This window comes from Bufo gargarizans, chromosome 2, assembly GCF_014858855.1.
Source record: "Bufo gargarizans isolate SCDJY-AF-19 chromosome 2, ASM1485885v1, whole genome shotgun sequence".
NCBI classification, from domain to species: Eukaryota; Metazoa; Chordata; class Amphibia; order Anura; family Bufonidae; genus Bufo; species Bufo gargarizans.
In genome coordinates, this window is record NC_058081.1 from 678600561 (window position 1) to 678623091 (window position 22531).

The window sequence follows — 22531 nt, forward strand, 5'->3', positions numbered from 1 at the left end:
TGCCAGAATGAATGCCAAAGCCTGCTGGTGACCAAGATAAAGTTGGAAGATTGTTCTCTGATGCAAGTTTATTCAAGTAAAGCTGTTATCAACTTCAATACAAGTCAGGACCTGAATTAATTTCTTCATCTCCTTCATCAACTATCCCTTGCAATGCTTCGGATGACTGCGCCTGGGGTCCCAGGATATCCAGGTAGGAGCACCATGACACATGCTCAGCTACCCTTACACCACTCTGGCATTCCTACACCTGGGTTCCACCATCACTATCTACTTAGGGGTACCCCCGGCCACTGCAAATGTTTGTGAAATTCGTAACAAATGCAGTTCATTATGAATTGGCTCACTCATCCTTAATGTATATGTACTACACAGAAGGTATATATTTTATACCACACCGGATAATGTGAATGAATCCATGGAACAACACATAGGTTTGCCGCCATCTATTGAGCAATTGTATTTTCACAGATCACAAATGGATTATACATGGGATGATAAAATACCTTCTTTCAGCTGACCTACTGAAATTAGCATCTTGGTTCTATGTTGAAGATGGTGCCTGGAGAGGCCATCCCTGGCAGGTCCTTCAGTATGTCCTAGAAACCCATGGCATGAGGGCATAATTACAAGTGGCATGCAGGCCACATGTTTAGTATGTACAGTTTGAAACAGAACATAGACGAGTGAGTGAGCTGGTGGCTGTGGCTGGAGCCATAACCTTTGTTATATTCCTGTGTGTAACTAGCAGAAGTGGTTGCTACTGGAAAAAAAAGGTACAACACCTTAGGAAATTGCTAGGGCAAAACAAGTTGAATACCGAAGAGGGCTTGGAGTTGGACATGAGAGGTAGAGAAGTCACCTAGTGTATCCTGGAAGTGTTTGTGCAGTGGTTATGAAGTCATATACTGCAACCTGGGAGCACATGTTAGAAACTGAGCAGATTGTGCAATACAGCTCCATGTGGATGGAAATCAGGGCTAATAGTGCAAATAAGGCCATCTATCTTGCTGCCACTCTGAGGAGACCAGGCCCAAAATCTTGAGGCCGGATAATTGTGTGCAATGCAAGCCAGAGGGAGAGTGAGTCGTTATTTCTTAAAGGGACGATAATGTATTTGTTGCTGCTATAAGAGACAGTGTACCTAATTATCCTGTTGCCTTTAACTAAGTGTGTGCCCTCACTGAGACTGTAGCCACTAAGCATGTTGTCTGCCAAAGACTTGTAACTGTAAGCCTGTTACGGCCACAGGAGTCAAGTAAAAGCTACCTTATATAAATTACAACTGTGTCCACCTGATTCCTTCCACCATCCTAGAGAGGGTAGCCAATCCCAAAAAGATCCTCCAGTTTTTTGTCAGGGGGCCAGGCTATCACAACACGACAACCACCCCTTACAAGTGGATATGTACATACATGTTTTGTATGGATGGAGGGTGGGCTGAAGGAACCGCATTTCAAGCTGTTTACTGGAGTCTAGGAGACTGGTGGCATGCTACAAGAGACCATTTCAACTTAATGCAGGCATGTAGCCAAAGTATATGGATGGCAGAGGCCTTTGACAGATGGTATACAGTGGGATTTGTCATCCATATGGTTCCATTGTAAAAAATAAAAACAAAAGAAAACAACTGCTGATGATATTTTTTCATTTGCAGTGGCCCTCTGTGGAGCAAAGAACAATCTGCTGCGCTTTCCTGTATAGTTGAAAAAATACTATTCCAATCCATACTAACCTGATGGAGGCCTAAAGGACGTTCTTTTGGCCTACATCATATTGAATCATGGGGGTTATGGATCAAAGCTTTTCTTAGTGTATCTTTTAAATTTAATTTGCAAGACCTGTGTATACGGCCTAGGTATATTACAAAGACCCTTGTATTAGTGCCAAGACATGTAAAATGTACGGTATTTGTAACTGGAGGTATACTGTAAGATTTGCTTCAGCATTAAAGACGATACAATGGTTCTACCATGAAATTAAAATTATTTTTTATCTTACAAGCAATCATAAAAATAAATCTGGATGAATATATAATTCTTAACGTAATACAAATAAATCAAAACTACTATTCTTCATAAATTGCACGTTCATTTCAGATTATAATACACAGAAATTCAATGTATTAAAGTGAATAAGGAATATTGCAGCAAGTACTGACAGCCGCCATTACAAAAAGTGCTTATTTTCCACTAAAGGTAAAGTTGTCCACACCATGCTTATCATTCTGAGTTCGGATTCTGGTTATTTTATACAAAATCACACCGGCAATGGCAAGGGCTGTCCCCAACAGAACGGCAATGATGATTCCAACAATGAGTCCTGTTAACGTCCCCTGGAGTTGATTTATTTCAGATATGTCTAGGAAGAGATAAATTAAGAATAAATTCTTATTGCTGTGAATGGTTACTTACATGTGAAAGGCCTGAAAGTAACACGTGTGCCATGAAAAAAAATGAATTCTGTGCCAAATGGTTGCATAATGACCACTGACCACCTAATGGCTGCTGAACTGTCTGTAGACTACCCAGATCCTTGTGCAGACCACATTTTGCCAGGAGCTCAGAAGCTATAGTAATGGCCAGAACATGTTTGGTGGAGGCCATTGGGAAATATTTGGTGGAGCCCGCTCACCAGCAAAATACACGTCCAGCTTGTGCTCGAGATAAACATTAGATAGTTGTCAACAGAACGTAATGATTACAACAGAATCTGATGACAACCTAATTGGTATAAGACCACCATCGATGTCCACACATGTCTACTGTTAAAGGCACATGTTGGATTTTAACTTTTCCAGTGTTTGGTTCCACTCGGAGAAAAGCACCACTAGAAGTATTGGGAAGTTGCCCATCTGCTTCTCCTTAGGCCTCATGCACACGACCATTGTGTGCATCCGTGGACGTTGTGCCGTTTTCCGTTTTTTTTCGCGGACCCATTGACTTTCAATGGGTCCGTGGAAAAATCGGAAAATGCACCGTTTTGCAGCCGAGACCGTGATCCGTGTATCCTGTCCGTCAAAAAAATATGACCTGTCCTATTTTTTTGACGGACAACGGTTCACGGACCCATTCAAGTCAATGGGTCCGTGAAAGTACACGGATGCACACAAGATTGGCATCCGTGTCCGTGATCCGTGGCCGTAGGTTACTTTCATACAGACGGATCCGAAGATCCGTCTGCATAAAAGCTTTTTCAGAGCTGAGTTTTCACTTCGTGAAAACTCAGATCCGACAGTATATTCTAACACAGAGGCGTTCCCATAGTGATGGGGACACTTCAGGTTATAATATACTAAAAGAACTGTGTACATGACTGCCCCCTGCTGCCTGGCAGCAGGGGGCAGACCCCCCCCCTCCCCCCTGTAGTTAACACATTGGTGGCCAGTGCGGCCGCCCCCCCCCCCCTCCCTCCCCTGTAGTTAACTCATTGGTAGCCAGTGGGCGCCCCCCCTCCCTCCCCTGTAGTTAACTCGTTGGTAGCCAGCCCCCCCCCTCCCTCCCCTGTAGTTAACTTGTTGGTAGCCAGCCCCCCCCCTCCCTCCCCTGTAGTTAACTTGTTGGTAGCCAGTGGGCCCCCCCCCTCCCTCCCCTGTAGTTAACTCATTGGTAGCCAGCCCCCCCCCCCTCCCTCCCCTGTAGTTAACTCGTTGGTAGCCAGTGGGCCCCCCCTCCCTCCCCTGTAGGGAGGGGAGAGGGCCCACTGGCCACCAACGAGTTAACTACAGGGGAGGGAGGGGGGGCACTGGCCACCAACGAGTTAACTACAGGGGAGGGAGGGGGGGCTGGCTACTAACGAGTTAACTACAGGGAAGGGGGGCCCACTGGCTACCAATGAGTTAACTACAGGGGAGGGAGGGGGGGGGCGGCTGCACTGGCCACCAATGAGTTAAAAACAGGGGGGGGTTTGCCCCCTGCTGCCTGGCAGCAACTGCCAGGCAGCAGGGGGCAGTCATATACACAGTTTTTTAGTATATTCTAACCTGAAGTGTCCCCATCACCATGGGAACGCCTCTGTGTTAGAATATACTGTCGGATCTGAGTTTCACGATCTAACTCATATCCGACAGTATATTCTAACATAGAAGCGTTCCCATGGTGATGGGGACGCTTCAAGTTAAAATATACCATCGGATTGGAGAAAACTCCGATCCGATGGTATAAAAGGGACTCCTGACTTTACATTAAAAGTCAATGGGGAATGGATCCGTTTGCAATTGCACCATATTGTGTCAACGTCAAACGGATCCGTCCCCATTGACTTGCATTGTAATTCAGGACGGATCCGTTTGGCTCCGCACGGCCAGGCGGACCCCGTTTTTGCGGACCGTGAAAAAATACTGTCGTTGTGCATGAGGCCTTATGGTAATAATAACCTTGCATGCTTAAAGGGAACCTGTCACCGGGATTTTGTGTATAGCGCTGAGGACATGGGTTGCTAGATGGCCGCTAGCACATCCGCAATACCCAGTCCCCATAGCTCTGTGTGCTTTTATTGTGTAAAAAAACCTATTTTATACATATGCAAATTAACCTTAGAGGAGTCCTGTCCCTGACTCATCTCACGTACAGGACTCCTCTCAGGTTAATTTGCATATGTATCAAATTGTTAGTTTATACAATAAAAGCACACAGAGCTATGGGGACTGGGTATTGCGGATGTGCTAGCAACCCATGTCCTCAGCTCTATACACAAAATCCCAGTGACATGTTCCCTTTAACTGCCATATTTCTAGACCACCACATCTCTAGTTAGCAGCTCAGGCAGGAGAACCGAGCCTGATCCTTGATGATAAATATTAGAAAAACGAATCACCTATTCTGCCATATGTTAATACTCTTACAGTATGTTGTTGTAGAAGCACTTTTTAAACTCCCAGCTCTTGGTGCTGAAAGTATCTGGAATGGTCTTGTGGGAGTCAAATGGCGAAGGCCTCTATATTATAAAACTTATGGGAAATTGGCCATTCTGCTCTCCTTCTACTTATGGCACTTGCTATAGTATATGTCCAGAAATATTGTGTAGATCGTTGGGCCTTGTTATACACTATATCTACATTTATTAGCTAATTAGCAATTTACTGTATATTGTCATTGGCAGCATTGAAGGAAATATTGTGCGCTGCCTTCTGACTCAAGGAAAGCAAAATGCCAGGTAAACCCAATTTTCTCTATATGTGGCTGTACAATATATACTGACTTCACAATGCATATGATCTAACTATTATCGTGACTTATACATTTGTCTTGAGTGGTAGCGCCATCTAGTGTGATTTTCTCATGTAGGTTAGCCACAGTATATCATTGTGTCCACTTATAAAAGCTTACTAGAGTCTTACTATGAAAACTTACAGTAATTGTACAGTGCTTGCTGTGACATGAGTCTATAGTTATGAAGAGAACGACATTTCTAGATGATATAAAGAGATAATATAGAAAGATATTTACCACTGGACTGACTTTGACTGGTGGAAACTGCAAAATAGGAAAATATTAAGAGCCAGGAAGCAACAGTTCCCTTAACATTATGACATATTGATATGTATTCGAAAAAAAACTAATAAAAAAGAACTACCGCAAACAAGGCTGCACCTCTTATATAAAAGTAGTAATTTATTCAAAGAACACAAAATCCCAAAGAAGTTAAAATCATTGTATACAATTTATATCATTGTGTGTGGACTGCAAATACTGTATGTCCACCACACATACCTGCAACACTCAAAATGGGAACACACATAAGCCGCCAGACAGTAAGTGAATAAGGCAACAAGTAATACACAATATATATCAATTGCACATGGCGGACATGGTATGCAGGTACATATGCCCCACGCGTATCGCCAGACAGTGCTGGCTTCCTTGTGTTTGTGTGGGTTTCTTCGTATGTGCCAAAGACATACTCATAGGGGATTTAGATAGTAAGTCCCTCTGGGGACAGCGAATGATAATGTCTCTAAAAGTGCTGCAGAATATGTCAGCGCTATAGAGAAATAAATAGTGTCCTGTGAGGCAAGCAGAGGACATGAAAAGTGAGCTGTACATGGCAGAGGAGTCAAGGGAACCTAGTGAGGAGATCACCTGCCTGCATATCAGATAGATAGATAGATAGATAGATACTTTGACACTTGTCCTACCTGCCTCTCTGGTATATATAGGGCCAGATGATACAGTCACACTCTCGGTAGTTCCATCAGTAATTTCTGCATCTGCTGCTCTCTTCCTTCTTGACAAAGCTGGAGTAGTGAGACCAATGTCACAGGCCTGTTTATGCATAAAGAATACAATTTAGAGCTTGATGTGAAGTTGCACGTTGCTAAATATGAGTGCATAGTATACATAATACACTAGTAATAGTGCTAATACTGCATTTACAAAAAAAAGGTCAGTGAATAGGCCATCAATATCAGATTAGTAGGGATTCTTAGCACCCCTGACAGCCAGAGACCACAGTAGCCACGAAGCAGATGGTGTGAAGGTTAATGGATTAGTGTAAACATTGAACAGACTGAAGGGCTCGCACAAGTTAGGGTACTTTCACACTTGCGGCAGAGGATTCCGGAAGGCAAACTGATGACATTTGTCAGACGGATCGGGATGCGGATCCATCTGACAAATGCATTGCAATACCGGATCCGTCTCTCCGGTGTCATCCAGAAAAACGTATCCAGTATTAATTTTATTTTTTTACATTTTTAAAGGTCTGTGCATGCCGCCGGGTTTGTTTTGCCGGAACACTTAATGCCGGATCCGGCACTAATACACTTTAATGTAAATTAATGCTGGATCCGGCAAGTGTTCAGTATTTTTCGCCGGAGATAAAACTGCAGTATGCTGCGGTATTTTCTCAGTCCAAAAAACGTAAGAGGGACTGAACTGATGCATCCTGATGCATCCTGAATGGAATGCTCTCCATTCAGAATAAAACTGATCTATTTTTTTCCGGTATTGACGGAACTCAATACCGGAAAACAAAAACACTAGTGTGAAAGTACTCTAACACAACCCTTCAAACAGATGATCAACAGAGGTGGCAAGAGTCTGATCCACAGGAATCTGATATTATTGGTCTATACTAAGGCTATGCCATCAATATTCTGAACCCAGAAAACCCCTTGGCGTAAATGAATATGAGGACTATCTATATACAGTTTCCTGTATATAGTTTCCATTAGATACCAAGGACTGGGGCACAAAACAGAAGAGCTAAAAAAAATATGTATTTTAATCAGGGGCCATTTTCACATCAAAAGTGATTATGTGGCTCGAGGTACATTATGCGGTCAATGGGTAAAAATTTTACTGTAGCCCACTGGAGTACAGGCCCCAAACATTATGAATTCACCGTACAGAAAAGATCAAGTGATTATGTGGCTGGAGGTATATTAGAAAGTCATTGGATAACAATTTTACTGCAGGCCAGTGCAAATACATGTCAAATAAATATTTTTAAAAGAACTAAAAATATAAAATTGGATTAAAAACATGGCTAGCGAAATCCCCCCTCTTGAATAAACCCCAAATGATAGGTGAATAATAGGTGAATTTCGATAACACGTGGTCATCACAGGTGTTGAATTCCTCAGAGACCCCAACAATTAGGCATTCACCTTACAGAAAACATCAAGTGATTATGTGGCTGGAGGTATATTAGACGGTCATTGGATATCAATTTTACTGCGGGCCAGTGGAGTACAGGCTCCAAACATTAGGCATTCGCCGGACAGAAAAGATCAAGTGATTATGTGTCTGGAGGTATATTAGACGGTCAGTGGATAACAATTTACTGTTGGCCGGTTAGATTACAGGCCCCAAAAATTATGCATTCACCATACAGATCAGATCAAGTGATTATGTGGCTGGAGGTATATTAGACGGTCAGTGGATAACAATTTTACTGCAGGCCAGTGGAGTACAGGCCCCAAACATTAGGCATTCACCGTACAGAAAAGAACAAGTGATTATGTGGCTGGAGGTATGTTAGACAGCAATTTGATATCAATTTTACTGTAGGCTAGTACAAATACATGTCAAATAGATATTTTTAAAAGAACTAAAAATATAAAATTGGATTAAAAACATGTCTAATGAAAGCCCCTCTCTTGAATAAACCCCAAATGATAATAGGTGAAATTCGATAACATGTGGTCGTCACAGGTGTTGAATTTCTCCGAGGCCCCAACAATTAGGCATTAACCATACAAAAAAGATCAAGTGATTATGTGGCTGGAGGTATATTAGACGGTCATTAGATAACAAATTTACTGCAGGCCAGTGGAGTACAGGCCCCAAACATTAGGCATTCACCGGACGGAAAAGGCCTTTTATGCCGCTGCATTTACATAAGACAGGGACCATTCTTTGTTCTGGGTGGTGGCGGATCTGTGTGGGCTGGCATGAGGAAATCCAATTAAACGTGGTCGTCACAGGTGTTTAATTCCTCCTAGATCCATGCCTCATTCATTTTTAGAAATGTGAGGTAGTCCAGATTGTTGTGAGCTAGACGAGTGCGCTTATCGGTCATGATCCCCCCCTGCTGCGCTGAACGTCCTTTCAGACAGGACACTCGACAAAGGGCAAGCCAAGAGTTCCATGGCAAATTGTGCCAGCTCTGGCCACAGGTCAAGCCTGCATACATAGTAGTCAAGGTGTTTCTCGCTTCTCAGAGCATCTACATCGGCCGTTAACCCGATGTAGTCGGACACCTGTTGGTCTAGGCATTCCCTGAGGCTGGATCCGGAGGGCGGCTGTCGATGGGTTGGCTGCAAGAATGATCTCATATCCGAAGTGACAAATACATCTTCAAACCGCCTCTCTTCTTGCATGCGCGGTAGGATTGGTACCCGCACCTGTTTCTCTGTGGGTGGAAATTCCTCGGCCAACACCCGCAACAGCAGAATGCAGCATCTCTCACAGCAAGTCCTGGAAATGCTGCATTCTGACAGCCTTCTGTGATGCTGGTAACATGTCCATTTTGTGTTTGTACCGAGGGTCTAAGTACGTTGCCCCCCAGTACTGGTCCTTGCCCTTTAGGCTTTTTATACGGGGGTCCCTCTCCAAATACTGGAGCATGAAGGCCCCAATTTGCACTAAATTGGAAGCGGTGGAGCGCCCTGGCTCCTGCTCATTGCCCAGGAGAATGTCGTCTTCGGTCTCCTCCTCCCAGCCATGGACAACACCAGGGATCCCCGAAAAGATTAAAGTCTGCTCTTCTTGCTCCTCTTCTTCCTCCTCACCCCAGCCACCATCCTCCTCTGACTCCACTTCAGACTCCTGCTGACTTTTCTCAAATGGAGTAGCCCCCCCCTGGGAATTCATTAAGCATTGGGACTTACTCATCTTCCAGCTCCTGCTCCTCGACGCTTGATCAATGACATGATGCAATGCATTCTCCAGAAAGAAGGTGTAAGGTACGATGTTACTGATCGTGCCCTGGCTGAGACTGACTAGTTTCGTGATCTCATTAAATGGCTGCAGAAGTCTGCATGCGCCGCAGCATGAGCAGCCACTGGCACGGTGAAAAGAAACCATTGCTGCTGGAGCAGCCTATCACGCATATACAAGGTGGAGTTCCCATGCATCGGGCTGTCACAAATTATGTAGAACCCCCTAATGAGTATTTGCTGGAAGCCAGTATATCAAACCCCTTAATCAATATTTGGTGGAAGCTGGTGTATCCGCAGTCCTTAATCAATATTTTGTGGAAGCCGGTGAATCACACCCCTTAATCAGTATTTTATGGAAGCAGGTATATCAAACCCCATAATCAGCATTTTGTGGAAGCAGGTATATCGCACCTCTTAATCAGTTTTTGGGGGGGCAACAGGTATATCACACAAGTTGCAAATAGTTATTCCTATCGATAGCACACCTATACCAGTCCTTAAAAGGACTTTTGTCCCTCTATCTAGCTGCGGTATCTCAGCAGAACCGCACACAACTGCTGCACAATACAAATGCACTATAATATACCTTCTATGTTAGAAGGTACATTATAGGTATATCACACCCCTCAGTAAGTCACACCTATCGATAGCACACCTATACCAGTCCTTAAAAGGACTTTTGTGGCCCTATTAGCTAGCGTTTGGTGTCTCTAACAGTCTGTCCCTGCTCCACACAGCAACCTCTCCCTACACTGACAAAACACTAAATGTAAAATGGCTGCCAGATTGGGTTTATTTATAGGATAGGGGGTATGTCCATGTGCTGAAACGTCTCAATTGGCTGTCCTGTCCCACCTGATGGATGTGTCATGGGCCAAAGTTCGGCACAATGCAAAAGAATATGGAGCCGGTGGACATCGCCACGTGGACATCGCCATATGTTTCGCATGTTCAGTGAACAGCGAACGAGCAAAGTTTGCTGCGAAACAACCGCCGGGTGAACCGCAAGGCCATCTCTACTCTGCAGCATCATGCACACGGGGGTCTTGGTGATCGCACTGGGACCATCATATGTGGAGCAGATGCATCATTCCATCCTCAGTTACATATGACTCATCTGGGCCCCGGTGCTGTTTATCAATTCTGCCAGCCTCCCTCCCGTTTTTTTTTCTTTTTCTTTTTATATATATCTATATATCTTTATTTAGATAATAAGGAAAGGAAGGAGGACGGAGAGGCTCCACCATTAGGGGCTGTTTCCGGGCTGCACCATTAGGGGCTGTTTCATAATAGAGATTGTATTTTAAATATAGCAGCATAGATACAATAATATTATTTTTAATCCGTACTTATTTTACCATTTATGATCATTACTACTAATTTACTTTTATATATATATATTTTGCAATCCCCTTCTTTTGTGTATTTTAGTGATACTTACCATTTTTATATGCTTTGGTACCTATATTTACAGCTATATTTATCAATACCTATTTATTTATTTATATATCCCTTTTGTTATACAGAATTATCATAGGGAAGCACAAAATTTATGTCTTCAAATATATGTTTCTCTGTTTTTGTTTTATTTAACCTTTCTTTTAGACTTGATAAAGGGGACTTTCCCCCGAAACGCGTTGTCTTACGAATAAATGGAATACTGCCGAAATTAAAACACGGTCCTTGATTGGTTGTCCACACGCTCCACTTAAGGTTTAGCGCACTTCTCTTCATTTCCATTACCCTAGTGGCAGGGTGGCCCCTGCCCAAGGTGTTAGGACGGATCTTGGCTGCACCAACCATCCCTTATCTATACTCGATCGCCATTGCAGTTGCATCCAATTGATGCAACCGCAGTAGGTGAGCAAACCATTTATTTTATTAGAAATTTGTTTGTTTGAATTTACTTACCCTATTAGCGCCTTCTCTATCCCATTGGCCATCATTTGCCCTATTGACCCTAGACCTTGATCACAATTTTTCCTTTTTTTTTCGCAAAAAAATTTTTTGTATATTTTCATTATTGAATATACTTATTGAGTGCTGCAAAAGTGGGCAGTAAGACCTATCAAGTATATTTTTAATGAATTTAATAAAGAGTATATTTTAAGGGTCCTTTTTTTGTTAATGTTATACTTGAGTTTTGATGGGACTTTATGTTATCATATTTTATATCGGTCGATGTCTATGAACAGCAGAACAGAGGACCTAAAAAAAAAACGCTAGATATCATGGACTTGTGCACTGACGTACCGAGCACTAAACCACTGGACACACACCGTGGAAATTACCACTCAGATTAAATAGCTGTGGAGCATTTTGGGGGCCTAAATAAATGAGAGTAAAAGCAAACAAAAGCTAGCACTGAGGAACATTTCACTAGATGAAGTCGCTGATAAAGCAGAGTAAATTGTCACGTCTAGAGATGAGCGAATCAGTTAACGAATTAGATTCAACCTGAATGTTGTAAAAGTTCAAGGTGCATCCAAATCCAAATTTTGGGTGACGCAATTTGGGAAAATGTTGGAGCGAGCGGGAGAAAGAAAAACTTTTATAAGTGGCAGTGGCAGATGAGGTTTAACACTGATAAATGTAAAGTTATGCACATGGGAAGGAAAAATGCAAGTCACCCTTACATACTAAATGGTAAAACACTCGGTAACACGGACATGGAAAAGGATCTAGGAATTTTAATAAACAGCAAACTAAGCTGCAAAAACCAGTGTCAGGCAGCTGCTGCCAAGGCCAACAAGATAATGGGTTGCATCAGAAGGGGCATAGATGCCCGTGATGAGAACATAGTCCTACCACTTTACAAATCGCTAGTCAGACCACACATGGAGTACTGTGTACAGTTCTGGGCTCCTGTGAACAAGGCAGACATAGCAGAGCTGGAGAAGGTCCAGAGGAGGGCATCTAAAGTAATAACTGGAATGGGGCAACTACAGTACCCTGAAAGATTACCAAAATTAGGGTTATTCACTTTAGAAAAAAGACGACTGAGGGGAGATCTAATTAATATGTATAAATATATCAGGGGGCAGTACAGAGATCTATCCCATCATCTATTTATCCCCAGGACTGTGACTGTGACGAGGGGACATCCTCTGCGTCTGGAGGAAAGAAGGTTTGTACACAAACATAGAAGAGGATTCTTTACGGTAAGAGCAGTGAGACTATGGAACTCTCTGCCTGAGGAGGTGGTGATGGTGAGTACAATAAAGGAATTCAAGAGGGGCCTGGATGTATTTCTGGAGTGTAATAATATTACAGGCTATAGCTACTAGAGAGGGGTCATTGATCCAGGGAGTTATTCCGATTGCCTGATTGGAGTCGGGAAGGAATTTTTATTCCCCTAAAGTGGAGAAAATTGGCTTCTACCTCACAGGGTTTTTTTTTTTTTGCCTTCCTCTGGATCAACTTGCAGGATAACAGGCCGAACTGGATGGACAAATGTCTTTTTTCGGCCTTATATACTATGTTACTATGTTATGTACTATGTAATCGAGAAAAAAAAAAAAAAATAATAGATTTGTCACAGATCTGGGGCATTGCTACCTCAGCGAAGAAAAGGATCAGTCTTTGGCCAGTTTCAGATTAACAAGATCACTGAGATAACCACACTCTGTTGAAGCGTAATTTCCTATGCTGAACTCTGCTCCTGTAATGGGACGCCAGGGCATTATAATGATTTATAACGCTGTGTGTCCTTGACAGACATCAGCTGTAATGAACTGTACTGATATAATGCTGTCAGTGCAAATCATCACAGTGGAGGTCTACAAGCCAAAAGATATTTTTTTAACAATTTGTAACAATGTGTTTAAAGTTGTACAGAGCCTTTAAACTACAAACTAAGCTTAGCTGGGCCACTTTAGATCAGGATTTTTCATCAGCTGTAAGTGAAAACTGGGGTGGAACCCACAGAAAAAAAGTATAATGGAAAGAGTTGTGCCTTTTTCTATGCTGTGGATCAATTCACTCCTGGTGTTGACTTCCAAATACTGATAAAAAAAATACTGATCAAATAAAATAATCTGTAACGTAGCTATAATCTATTGCGGATTTATACTTTTTAGACCTTATACAGTATATCAAACAACCTACCTGTTGCAGCTTTGCACATGTATCAGGCTGGCAAAGTCTTGTGGCACAGTGGAGGATAGATGCTAGAAGTTGGTTGACCACTGTGTTGCAAGAAACGGAATGTCTCAAATGAGAACTGAGCTGATTTTCCAACACCATTGGACAATATTTTAGTTTTATTCGCAGATGCACACCTGAGTAAAAACAAAGCAATCAAGAAATCCAATATTATTCTCAAATTGCTGGCATAGCTAGTTTTAATGTCTTGATTTTGTAATGCATACCCCGATAACAGAGGGAACTTGCTTGCAGTTTCAGTAGTCATCAGGGGTGACGGGGTAGCAAAACATTCATCTAGATGCACATTGAAGCTAAAAAAGAAGAAAGTAAAATGGTTACATGCATGACCTAAAGATGCAGTAAACAGAAAATGCACAAAAAAAACTACCAGCACTTCTTCATTAATCTCCTTTCAGCAATGTCTCCCTTTTTCCTGCTCCCTGATCTGTGCCTGACAGTAAGATAACTGGCTGAGCAGGAGCCTCTCTCCCCTCCTCTGCAGTAGGACAAAAAGATTCTTAAGCTATGTCCCTTTGATTAAGCCCCTAGCCCTACAAGGGGTGAGCAAATTCATTTTGGGTGCAATTTGCAGTATCTTTCAAAGAATGTGATTCAGGTATGAGTAAATTCTACCAAAACCAAAAGTACTATTAAAAAGAGATAGAAAGCCACACACAATACTCCACTAGAAAAGAGATAGTTTAGTCAGTTCTCCTTCCAAAGGGACACGAGTACTGAATGAGATATGCAAGTCAGTTCTCCTTCCAAAGGGACAGGAAAGATGAACATTTCAAGAGAAAATTGCCCTGGTTAGCTGAGTAGCCTTTGTCGAGGTCTTGGGGGTACTTTTTCTCATCAGGAAGACCAACTCATATGCATGAGGAGTATTGTAGTTCAGCCAACGCTGCTCTGTATTTTTGAGAAAAATATATAAAATATATTCAAATTAGCCTATATAATGGGGCTTTGGATCTTCTCTCCACAGGTCCTAGTTAACCAAGTACCATTAAAAAGGAAAAGGGAGCAAAAGAACACCAAGTTTTCTTGTCCCAGGTGATTAAGGGCACGGTAGTGATATCCAGCAGACCAGCATACAATGGGTCCCAGTTTTAATATTTCTGTGGCCCCTCACGGCTATGCCTGACTCATAGAGTGCTCTCCCAGTGGCACTGGATACAGTTAAGCCCAAAAAAATCTTATCAATGTGATCCATTATCATTTCAATCATAGCACAAATCACAAGGCAGCTTACTTGGCAGTGAGGTTGGTGGCTGTCACTTGAACATACAAATTCATTTTAAGTGGGAGTGCACTGCCATTGGATTGCAGTGGAATGGTGAGATTTTCATCCTGTAAGAGAGTACATTGACCTAATAAATGCTGTATGGTCAATCATGCAGTATATTAGACCGACAAGAGATCATGACGATATCTATTCTGGATAATGGATTGTAATTTCATTTGTTCATCATTCAGTGAATACACTCCATGGGCAAGGTTTATCATTACTCTGACAGCTCACTCCACTTTCACATATGGCTAAAGTCAGTTTTAGCCAAGTCAGATTTATGATCGGCCCTTTAAGACCGTAATAAATGTGGTTTGACGGTAGCAGTTTATCCGTCAGTAAGCAGCTTTACAAAAGTCGCATGTCTTTACAAAAAAGTCGCATTTTCTATTAAAAAATCTCATAAGATAAGCGTGGTCCTCACTGGAGTATAATTGCTCATTTTTTTGCGAATTTTTAGCGACTTTTTAAATAGTCGCAATAGTAAATCTGTCTAGAGATTCATTTACATAAGAAAACATGCCCACTTTCAGAAAACTGGCGAGCATAGTGCAGAGCAGTAAAAAGTCGCACATTTTTGTGATGTTTTAGCAATTGCGCAACAATTTGCGACTTTTTCACTCCATTATTCTGACTTGAGCTAATGATAAATCTGGCCCCATGTCTGTTCCCATAATACCCAAAATTTCTATTGAAAGGGCCAATTCTACTGCAGTTTTAAGCTATAGAAGACAAAAGGAACACTTAAAGAGTAACCACACCTTTTTATACCCACAGATACACAGTTCAGCCCCAATGCAAAAGAAATATAATATATTTAATTTCTCTTTTTGATCATTTTCAAGCTGAATTTGCCTAAATTCACGCTTCTTTGGTCTAGATGTCCCCTCTAAAATCGCCATCCATTCCTTGTTTCTATGGACTGTTCGTCCTCAGCTCCAGGGATGGGTTCTCCTTGTGTGGTAGCCATCTGCAGGTTTCAGATGGCAGGTGCACCCAGTGGAATAATATGTGCAGGTGCACCCAGTGGAATAATATGAACCGTGCAATACAGGGATAAAAGTTCAGAGCCACTGTGCACTGCGAGCAAGGGAAAGAAGAAGTGCACCAGGACCGCATGCTCGCTGCAGACACAAGCAGCAACCTGTCTTCAACATCCCTTGAGCAGAAGACAAACAGCCCATAGAAAAAGGGAGTGGATGCTGATTCTAGACCAAAGAAGGGTTAAATTTAGGCAAACAAGTAAGGCTACTTTCACACTGGCGTTTCTGGGTCCGCCTGTGAGATCCGTTTCAAGGCTCTCACAAGCGGCCCAAAACAGATCAGTTTTGCCCCAATGCATTCTGAATGGATAAGGATCCTGCTCAGAATGCATCAGTTTGCCTCCGTTCAGCCTCCATTCCTCTCTGGAGGCGGACACCAAAACACTGCTTGCAACGTTTTGATGTCCGTCTGACGAAACTGAGCCAAACGGATCCGTTCTGACTTACAATGTAAGTCAATGGGGACGGGTCAGTTTTTACTGACACAATATGGTGCAATTGAAAACTGATCCGCCTCCCATTGACTTTCAATGTAAGTCAAAACGGATCTGTTTGCATTATCATGAACAAAACAAAAAAAAATATATATATATATACACAAGCGTTTGCATTATAGGTGCAGATCCGTCTGTGCAGATACCAGACGGATCCGCACCTAAACGCAGGTGTGAAAGTAGCCTAAGTTAGAAAATTATCAAATGGGAAATGAATATACTGTATTCTGCCACTGATGTATGTGAGAGAAGTCTCTGATGAGTGTGAGTGGCAATCTCTTGTACAAGCAATGGAAGATAGGGAACTCGCTATACTAATTCCCCTACTGACACTAGTTGCCTTAAGGCAATTTATTGAATCTACCTCGAGAAATGATGATAGAGGTAAAAGAAAACTGCCACCACTACTGACATGTTTGTTTTTGTATATAATTGTATTCCACATAAAATTATAGTTCTGAAACATTTTACCTTAAGGCTCTATGTTGTGTCATCCTTCTACTATTCTTGCTAGAAATGTATGGCTTAAGTTTACAGATACTCCTGCACAGTCTAACCCTGTACAGTTCTACCAGTGGCAGACTATTCAGGGACACACCCCTAACTGATATCGCCCATCTGTACCTTTATCCATAAACTTCTAGCAGTAAAAAGAGAGGAATGGCATAACACTGAGATATAAGAATAGATGGTCCAGAATTATTATTACATGGGGAATGCAAGTAATTACTAAAACAGACATGTCAGGAGAGGTGGCAGGTCCTCTTTAAATTTTATGTGAAAGCATTAGTTGGGACAGCACCTACTATATTACATTTCTTTTGATATGGGGCTGAACCAAGTATCTGTGGGGAAAAAGTGCAGTTACGCGTTAATGATAATTGTAAATCCATGTACACGTAATTAGCACTCATTCCACTTTTAATGGAAGGAACAATTTGCTGTTCGTATGTCCAATAAACTAGAGAATCAAGCAGCGAATTTTATGACTGTATTTTTTTGTGCTTAAATTAGATACTTACAGTGAATATTTGCATTCTCAAGGTGCTGATGAAGGTGCCGTTATTTGTGTTGATAGCAACATTTGCTGAAGACCTGCCAATAAAATCAGCTATTGTGCTTAAAGGGTTTATCCAAGTTAAATCAATATATGTTCAGGTGGCTTAAAACATTATTAAAAATACATTTCTAATGTACATTCATTATTTTTTCTGCTGTGTTTCCACACGCCCGATGCGGGTCACGTGACCCCTGACGTGACTCACCAGGCTCCGGCGGTGACGTCTTGTTTACAGGACTTCTCCCTGCTTGGGGCAGGGGCCCGGCTCTGTAAACGAAACGTCAGAGCCTTTTGGTGCCCGCCCCCTCTCTCTCTGTATCTGGCTCCTGTGAGGAATCGCTCATGCGCGATCCTTATCAGTGCCGGCAGCCGTGAAGAAAGATTCCATGGATTCCAAAGCTCCCTCCCTCTGGTTCACCAGTGTGCCCGTTGCACTGCGTCTGGCGATCTTTACTAGCCTTAGCTGGTAGCTCAAAACCACCCCCAGGAACGTCACAAAGTAAATAATTGTCCATTATATAGATATTGCTGTAATATAGCTTAGATAGATATAGGTGTCATATATGACACCTATATGTATCTAAGCTGTATGACACCTATATGTATTTAAGCCCTATGACACCTACAGTATATGTATCTAAACTCTATGACTGCTATATGTATCTAAGCTATATGACTGCTATATGTATATGTCATATGGCTTAGATACATATAGGTGTCGTATAGCTTAGATACATATAGCCTTCATATAGCTTAGATACATATAGCCATCATATAGCTTAGATACATATAGCCATCATATAGCTTAGATAGACATAGCTGTAATATAGCTTAGATACATATAGCTGCCATAGAGCTTAGATACATATACCGTAGCTACCATAAAGCTTAGATACATATAGCTGCCATAGAGCTTAGATACATATAGCTTCTATAGAGCTTAGATACATATAGGTTTCATATAGCTTAGATACATATAGGTTTCATATAGCTTAGATCTTAGAAGATCTTCTGCCTGTGTGAGCTAGGAGATGATCATGTGAGAATTTTTTTTATACAAAGTTAGGATGTGCAGGGGGCGGGGAAGGGCAGATTGTTCACGCCCACAAATATTCATGAGGGAGAGCGCAGGCATTGTTGTTACAGGCCCCCACAGCTTTGCTGCAGCATGTAAACAAAGCAAGAATAACAGAACCATGCAAAGGTGTAAATACGGGTTTTTCTCTTAAGAAATCAAGCTTAACTAATGTATATGTATATCCTGATGAGTTTTATAAGGTTTTTGTTTTTTTCTATAACTCGGATAACCCCTTTAATCTGAATTTTCCTACACCATTTGATTTCAGGATAAAATGGGAAGGTGAGAATCTGGCAATATGTTTAAAATAAGAAAACAAGTCACATTTTGCTTACAGTTCTCATAATCCATTAATGATACCCTAAATAATACATTAGATTTAGTTGTTGTTGTCCTTTTTAAACCTGACAACTCTGGGCTGACTACAGCAAAAAACACTTCACTTCATGTCTTACTCTATATGAGTTCAGGACGATGATATAGATGTGGGGATTGGTTTGCTAGGATCCTCATTCTTGTGACTTGCCTACATATATGTTAACCATTTTGCCTGTGATAGCAAGAAGACTTTGTGGTCACTTGAATTTATTAGGTCTTAAAAAAATATAGGTTATTTTATACTATACATTGTTTCAAATTTTATTTCTTAAACACCCTAAAGAAGAAAAGCTAGCAGAAGTTTTCCATTTAGTAGATTTTATGAAGGTTATGTAAAGTAGGGTGCTTAAGTTCCCCACGTCAATTAAGAGCATGGGAGGACATATTAGCCCTCTTAGTGCTTTTCCAATTGCCAGTGAAGAATCAGACTCCCTACAGTACTTCCCATATCGTCCCCCATCCCCCAATGAGGGGACTAGGGGAGAGGTGGGGCATTTGGGGTTTTTATGGGGTTTGATTGTATCATTTAACTTTTCTTCATTAGGACGTCCCAACTCATCCTTGCTGCTAAAGAATATACTTACGTCAAAAGTTCAGTATTGTTGAGCATGTACTGTAGTGGGTAGTAGCAAGAAAAATTATAGTTCAAGTTTGTGCTGTAGGAAATCAATGAATTATCTATTATATCTGGGGTATTCACATAACCTGCGATGACCACTGTTTGGACACTTGAGAAAGCTTGGAATAGCCCAGTTCCCACACTATCCTGAATCTGTAAAAAAAAATATTCATATATGAATCTTTGGGGGATACTTGTTAGATAAAAATGTAAATTATACAAAGTTATTAAGGCTAATGTCTGGATAGAAGGTTACAACATGGTATGGAACAAACATGTACAGGAGTTATTTACCTTTTTATTTAAGGATGGATTGGATGCGGACCCATGCACATAAATGGTACATGGGTCCGCTGTCCGCATCCGTTTGTACATTCCATGGCAGCTACAAAAATATAGAACATGTCCTATAGAACTATTATATTATCGGCCGGACCTTCCATTCCACAGAATGTGGAACGCATACGACCGGTGTCCGTGTTTTGTGGATCCGCAATTTGCAGACTGCAAAACAGGTTATGGTTCTGTGCATAAGCCCTTACTCAAATATTAGGCTATAGTTTGAAATCCAGCATTTTCAGATACAACCATGTACTGCTGGATCCCTACTGACTATGGTCCAGATATTTTTCTAGCATAAATGCCGGGTATTTGGCTGGACAAAAACCGTTGCATGCAACAGCTTTTGGACCAGCAGACAGCCACCATTTGTGCCACATTAGGCAGCCGAATCAGCCTGCCACATATGTTACCCGACCTTACTCTTTAGCTGTTTAGCTGCTTTTTATCTCAGCGGGTGCCAGAGCCACTGAGTGCCTGACGTTTCAATTGTGACTATGCATCAGAGGCAGCTTTCCACAGGAGGGCTCCCCTTCTGGGGCTGGAACGGCTTCCTCTGCCCTGAGATCAGGGAAGCCGTTCCTTGGTGGTGATAGGCTAGAGCTTTTACCATGCTACCAGGCCTATCACAGATATATTACAAAGTAGGCCCGCAGGTGGCAATAATGCATTGAAATTTACAGAATTTCCCATGCACTAAAAAAAAAACCCACTCAATTTAATTAGTGTATGGGAAAAGCAATCTAATGCACATTCAGGTCCCTTAGGGGCGAGCTAAAAAACTATATATATGTATATAAATTCAAATCGCCCCCTTTCACCATAATAATAATAAAAATAAGTAAAATGTCTAACATATAAAAGTATTTATCCTGTACAGTGAAAACCGTAATGGAAAAAAAATAAAAAATGTCCGATTCGCCTTTCTTTTGTCGATTCACCTCCCCAAAAAATTTAATAAAGGTTAATCAAAAAGTCATACACAGATCATTCCACAAAAAAATGAGCGGAAAATCACCATGTCCTCAAAGGCTTGTTTTTCTGCAGAAATACTGCCATGTCTGTCTATGCCTAGTCAAATAAATGGAAATGAGCTGCAATACAGGACAAAGTTTGTGGACAATGGTGGCACTGTTTTTGAAAAAAGTAACCCCTTTAAAAGGTCAAGAAGAACCCGAAGGGTCATACACTTAATAGCTCCTCTAAAAATGCATGATATGAAAAATGGTATCAGAGTAAAGGTTCCTCCTCTGAACTGCAGCTTTAGGTCGACTGGAAGGTGATTTTAAATTGTCCTACTACAAAAAGTCTCCATGTAGCCCCAGTCCATCATTGAAAACAAAATAATTTTTGGTTGGAGTAATGGGCTAATTCTTTATTTTACCTATATGACAACATGGAAAATAAAGGAAGAGAAGCTACACGTGTCCTGATGCTGTTCAATACTTACCGTAATACTATTCCCACACGTGTTTTCTGTAGTGTCATTAAGTGGGAAAACAAATGTTATGGCTGGGGGATCGACTGTAGTATCCAGGGCTCCAATGCAGTTACTCTTGCTATGTTTCCCATTGAGAGCCAAGCTGGTGGGGTCAAACTCAGCAAACTGAACTGGGCAAGCATTGATAGTCAGCACAATCGACGATGGACCACAATTGACCATAATGTCACTGTCCACTAAGGGAAACAAGAATTACAATTATGATGCAACTGAAAGCCAGAAGGGAAACAATAGGGTTGTCTTTAAATTGTCAGTGTATTGTAAAGATTTTAATTCAAGTAAAGAAAATAAAATAAATCACATCATACTTACCTCATCCATTTGCTCGCATACTCACCTTGATTGGAAATCTGGCGCACAATCTCCCGTGGCCCGTGATAATGTCATCACTTTGGCCGGTGTGGTGACGTCATACATCACCGCGCACAAGATTTTGTGCGAGATCTTCAAGCAAGATGGCAGCGGCCAGCCCATCGCGAGCAAATGGATGAGGTAAGTATTTTATTATTTTTTTTACACTATTTGAGGTAAAATCAATTCACTATTTATCCTGAAATTCGGATCGAAGTCCACCTTGTGGACTTTGATTCACTCAAAACAAATTTTAATACCTGAGTACAATTGATTTAGCACAATGCCATAAAAATCCAAGCAAACCACAAAATCACTTTGAGGGGATTTGTAGAAGAAAGTAGAACCAACCTGGATATCTGTAATAAAGGGATGAACAGTTTAAGGTTGTTCCAAGGCATTGTTGTCCGGCTATACCAAGCAGAAGAACAACAAGTGCAATCATCATGGCTGCAAAAAAGGGAAAAAAATTGTTATAATAATTCAAATAATTGAAACTCAGCATATGACCTGCTATAAGATCCAGACACCAAAGAACAAAGAGCAAAAATATGTCCTTCAGTGGATGGAAAAAATAGGAATAGAAACGGAGAGACAAAGACGGTATTTCTATTAGCGTCTATCATATCCTCATAGGGCACATGATATATGTTATATCATGAAGGACATGGACATGAACACCCCAGTCCTTCCCACTGTTGGAACATCAGTATGTATTTTAGACAGCAGTTCCGAAGAACACTTTCTCACTAGTGAAGTTCTGGTGAGGAGGGATTTAGGCTCTCAATACAAGTGATTGGTGGTATTCTTTTTGTGGTGGTCCCTGGCAATCTAGCAATACATAGGTAA

General features: G+C 41.5%; 1 protein-coding gene across 1 annotated transcript; it reads right to left on the bottom strand.

The window, feature by feature from the left end:
- Nucleotides 1–2182: 2182 nt before the first annotated feature.
- LOC122926290 (zona pellucida-like domain-containing protein 1) lies at nt 2183–22130 on the bottom strand. The gene is given in 10 exon segments (XM_044277663.1): nt 2183–2361; nt 6137–6263; nt 13493–13546; nt 13548–13665; nt 13756–13842; nt 14784–14881; nt 17379–17451; nt 19457–19644; nt 21281–21507; nt 22034–22130. Coding segments are annotated over 10 exon segments (1248 nt in total).
- Between the last annotated feature and the right edge of the window lie 401 nt (nt 22131–22531).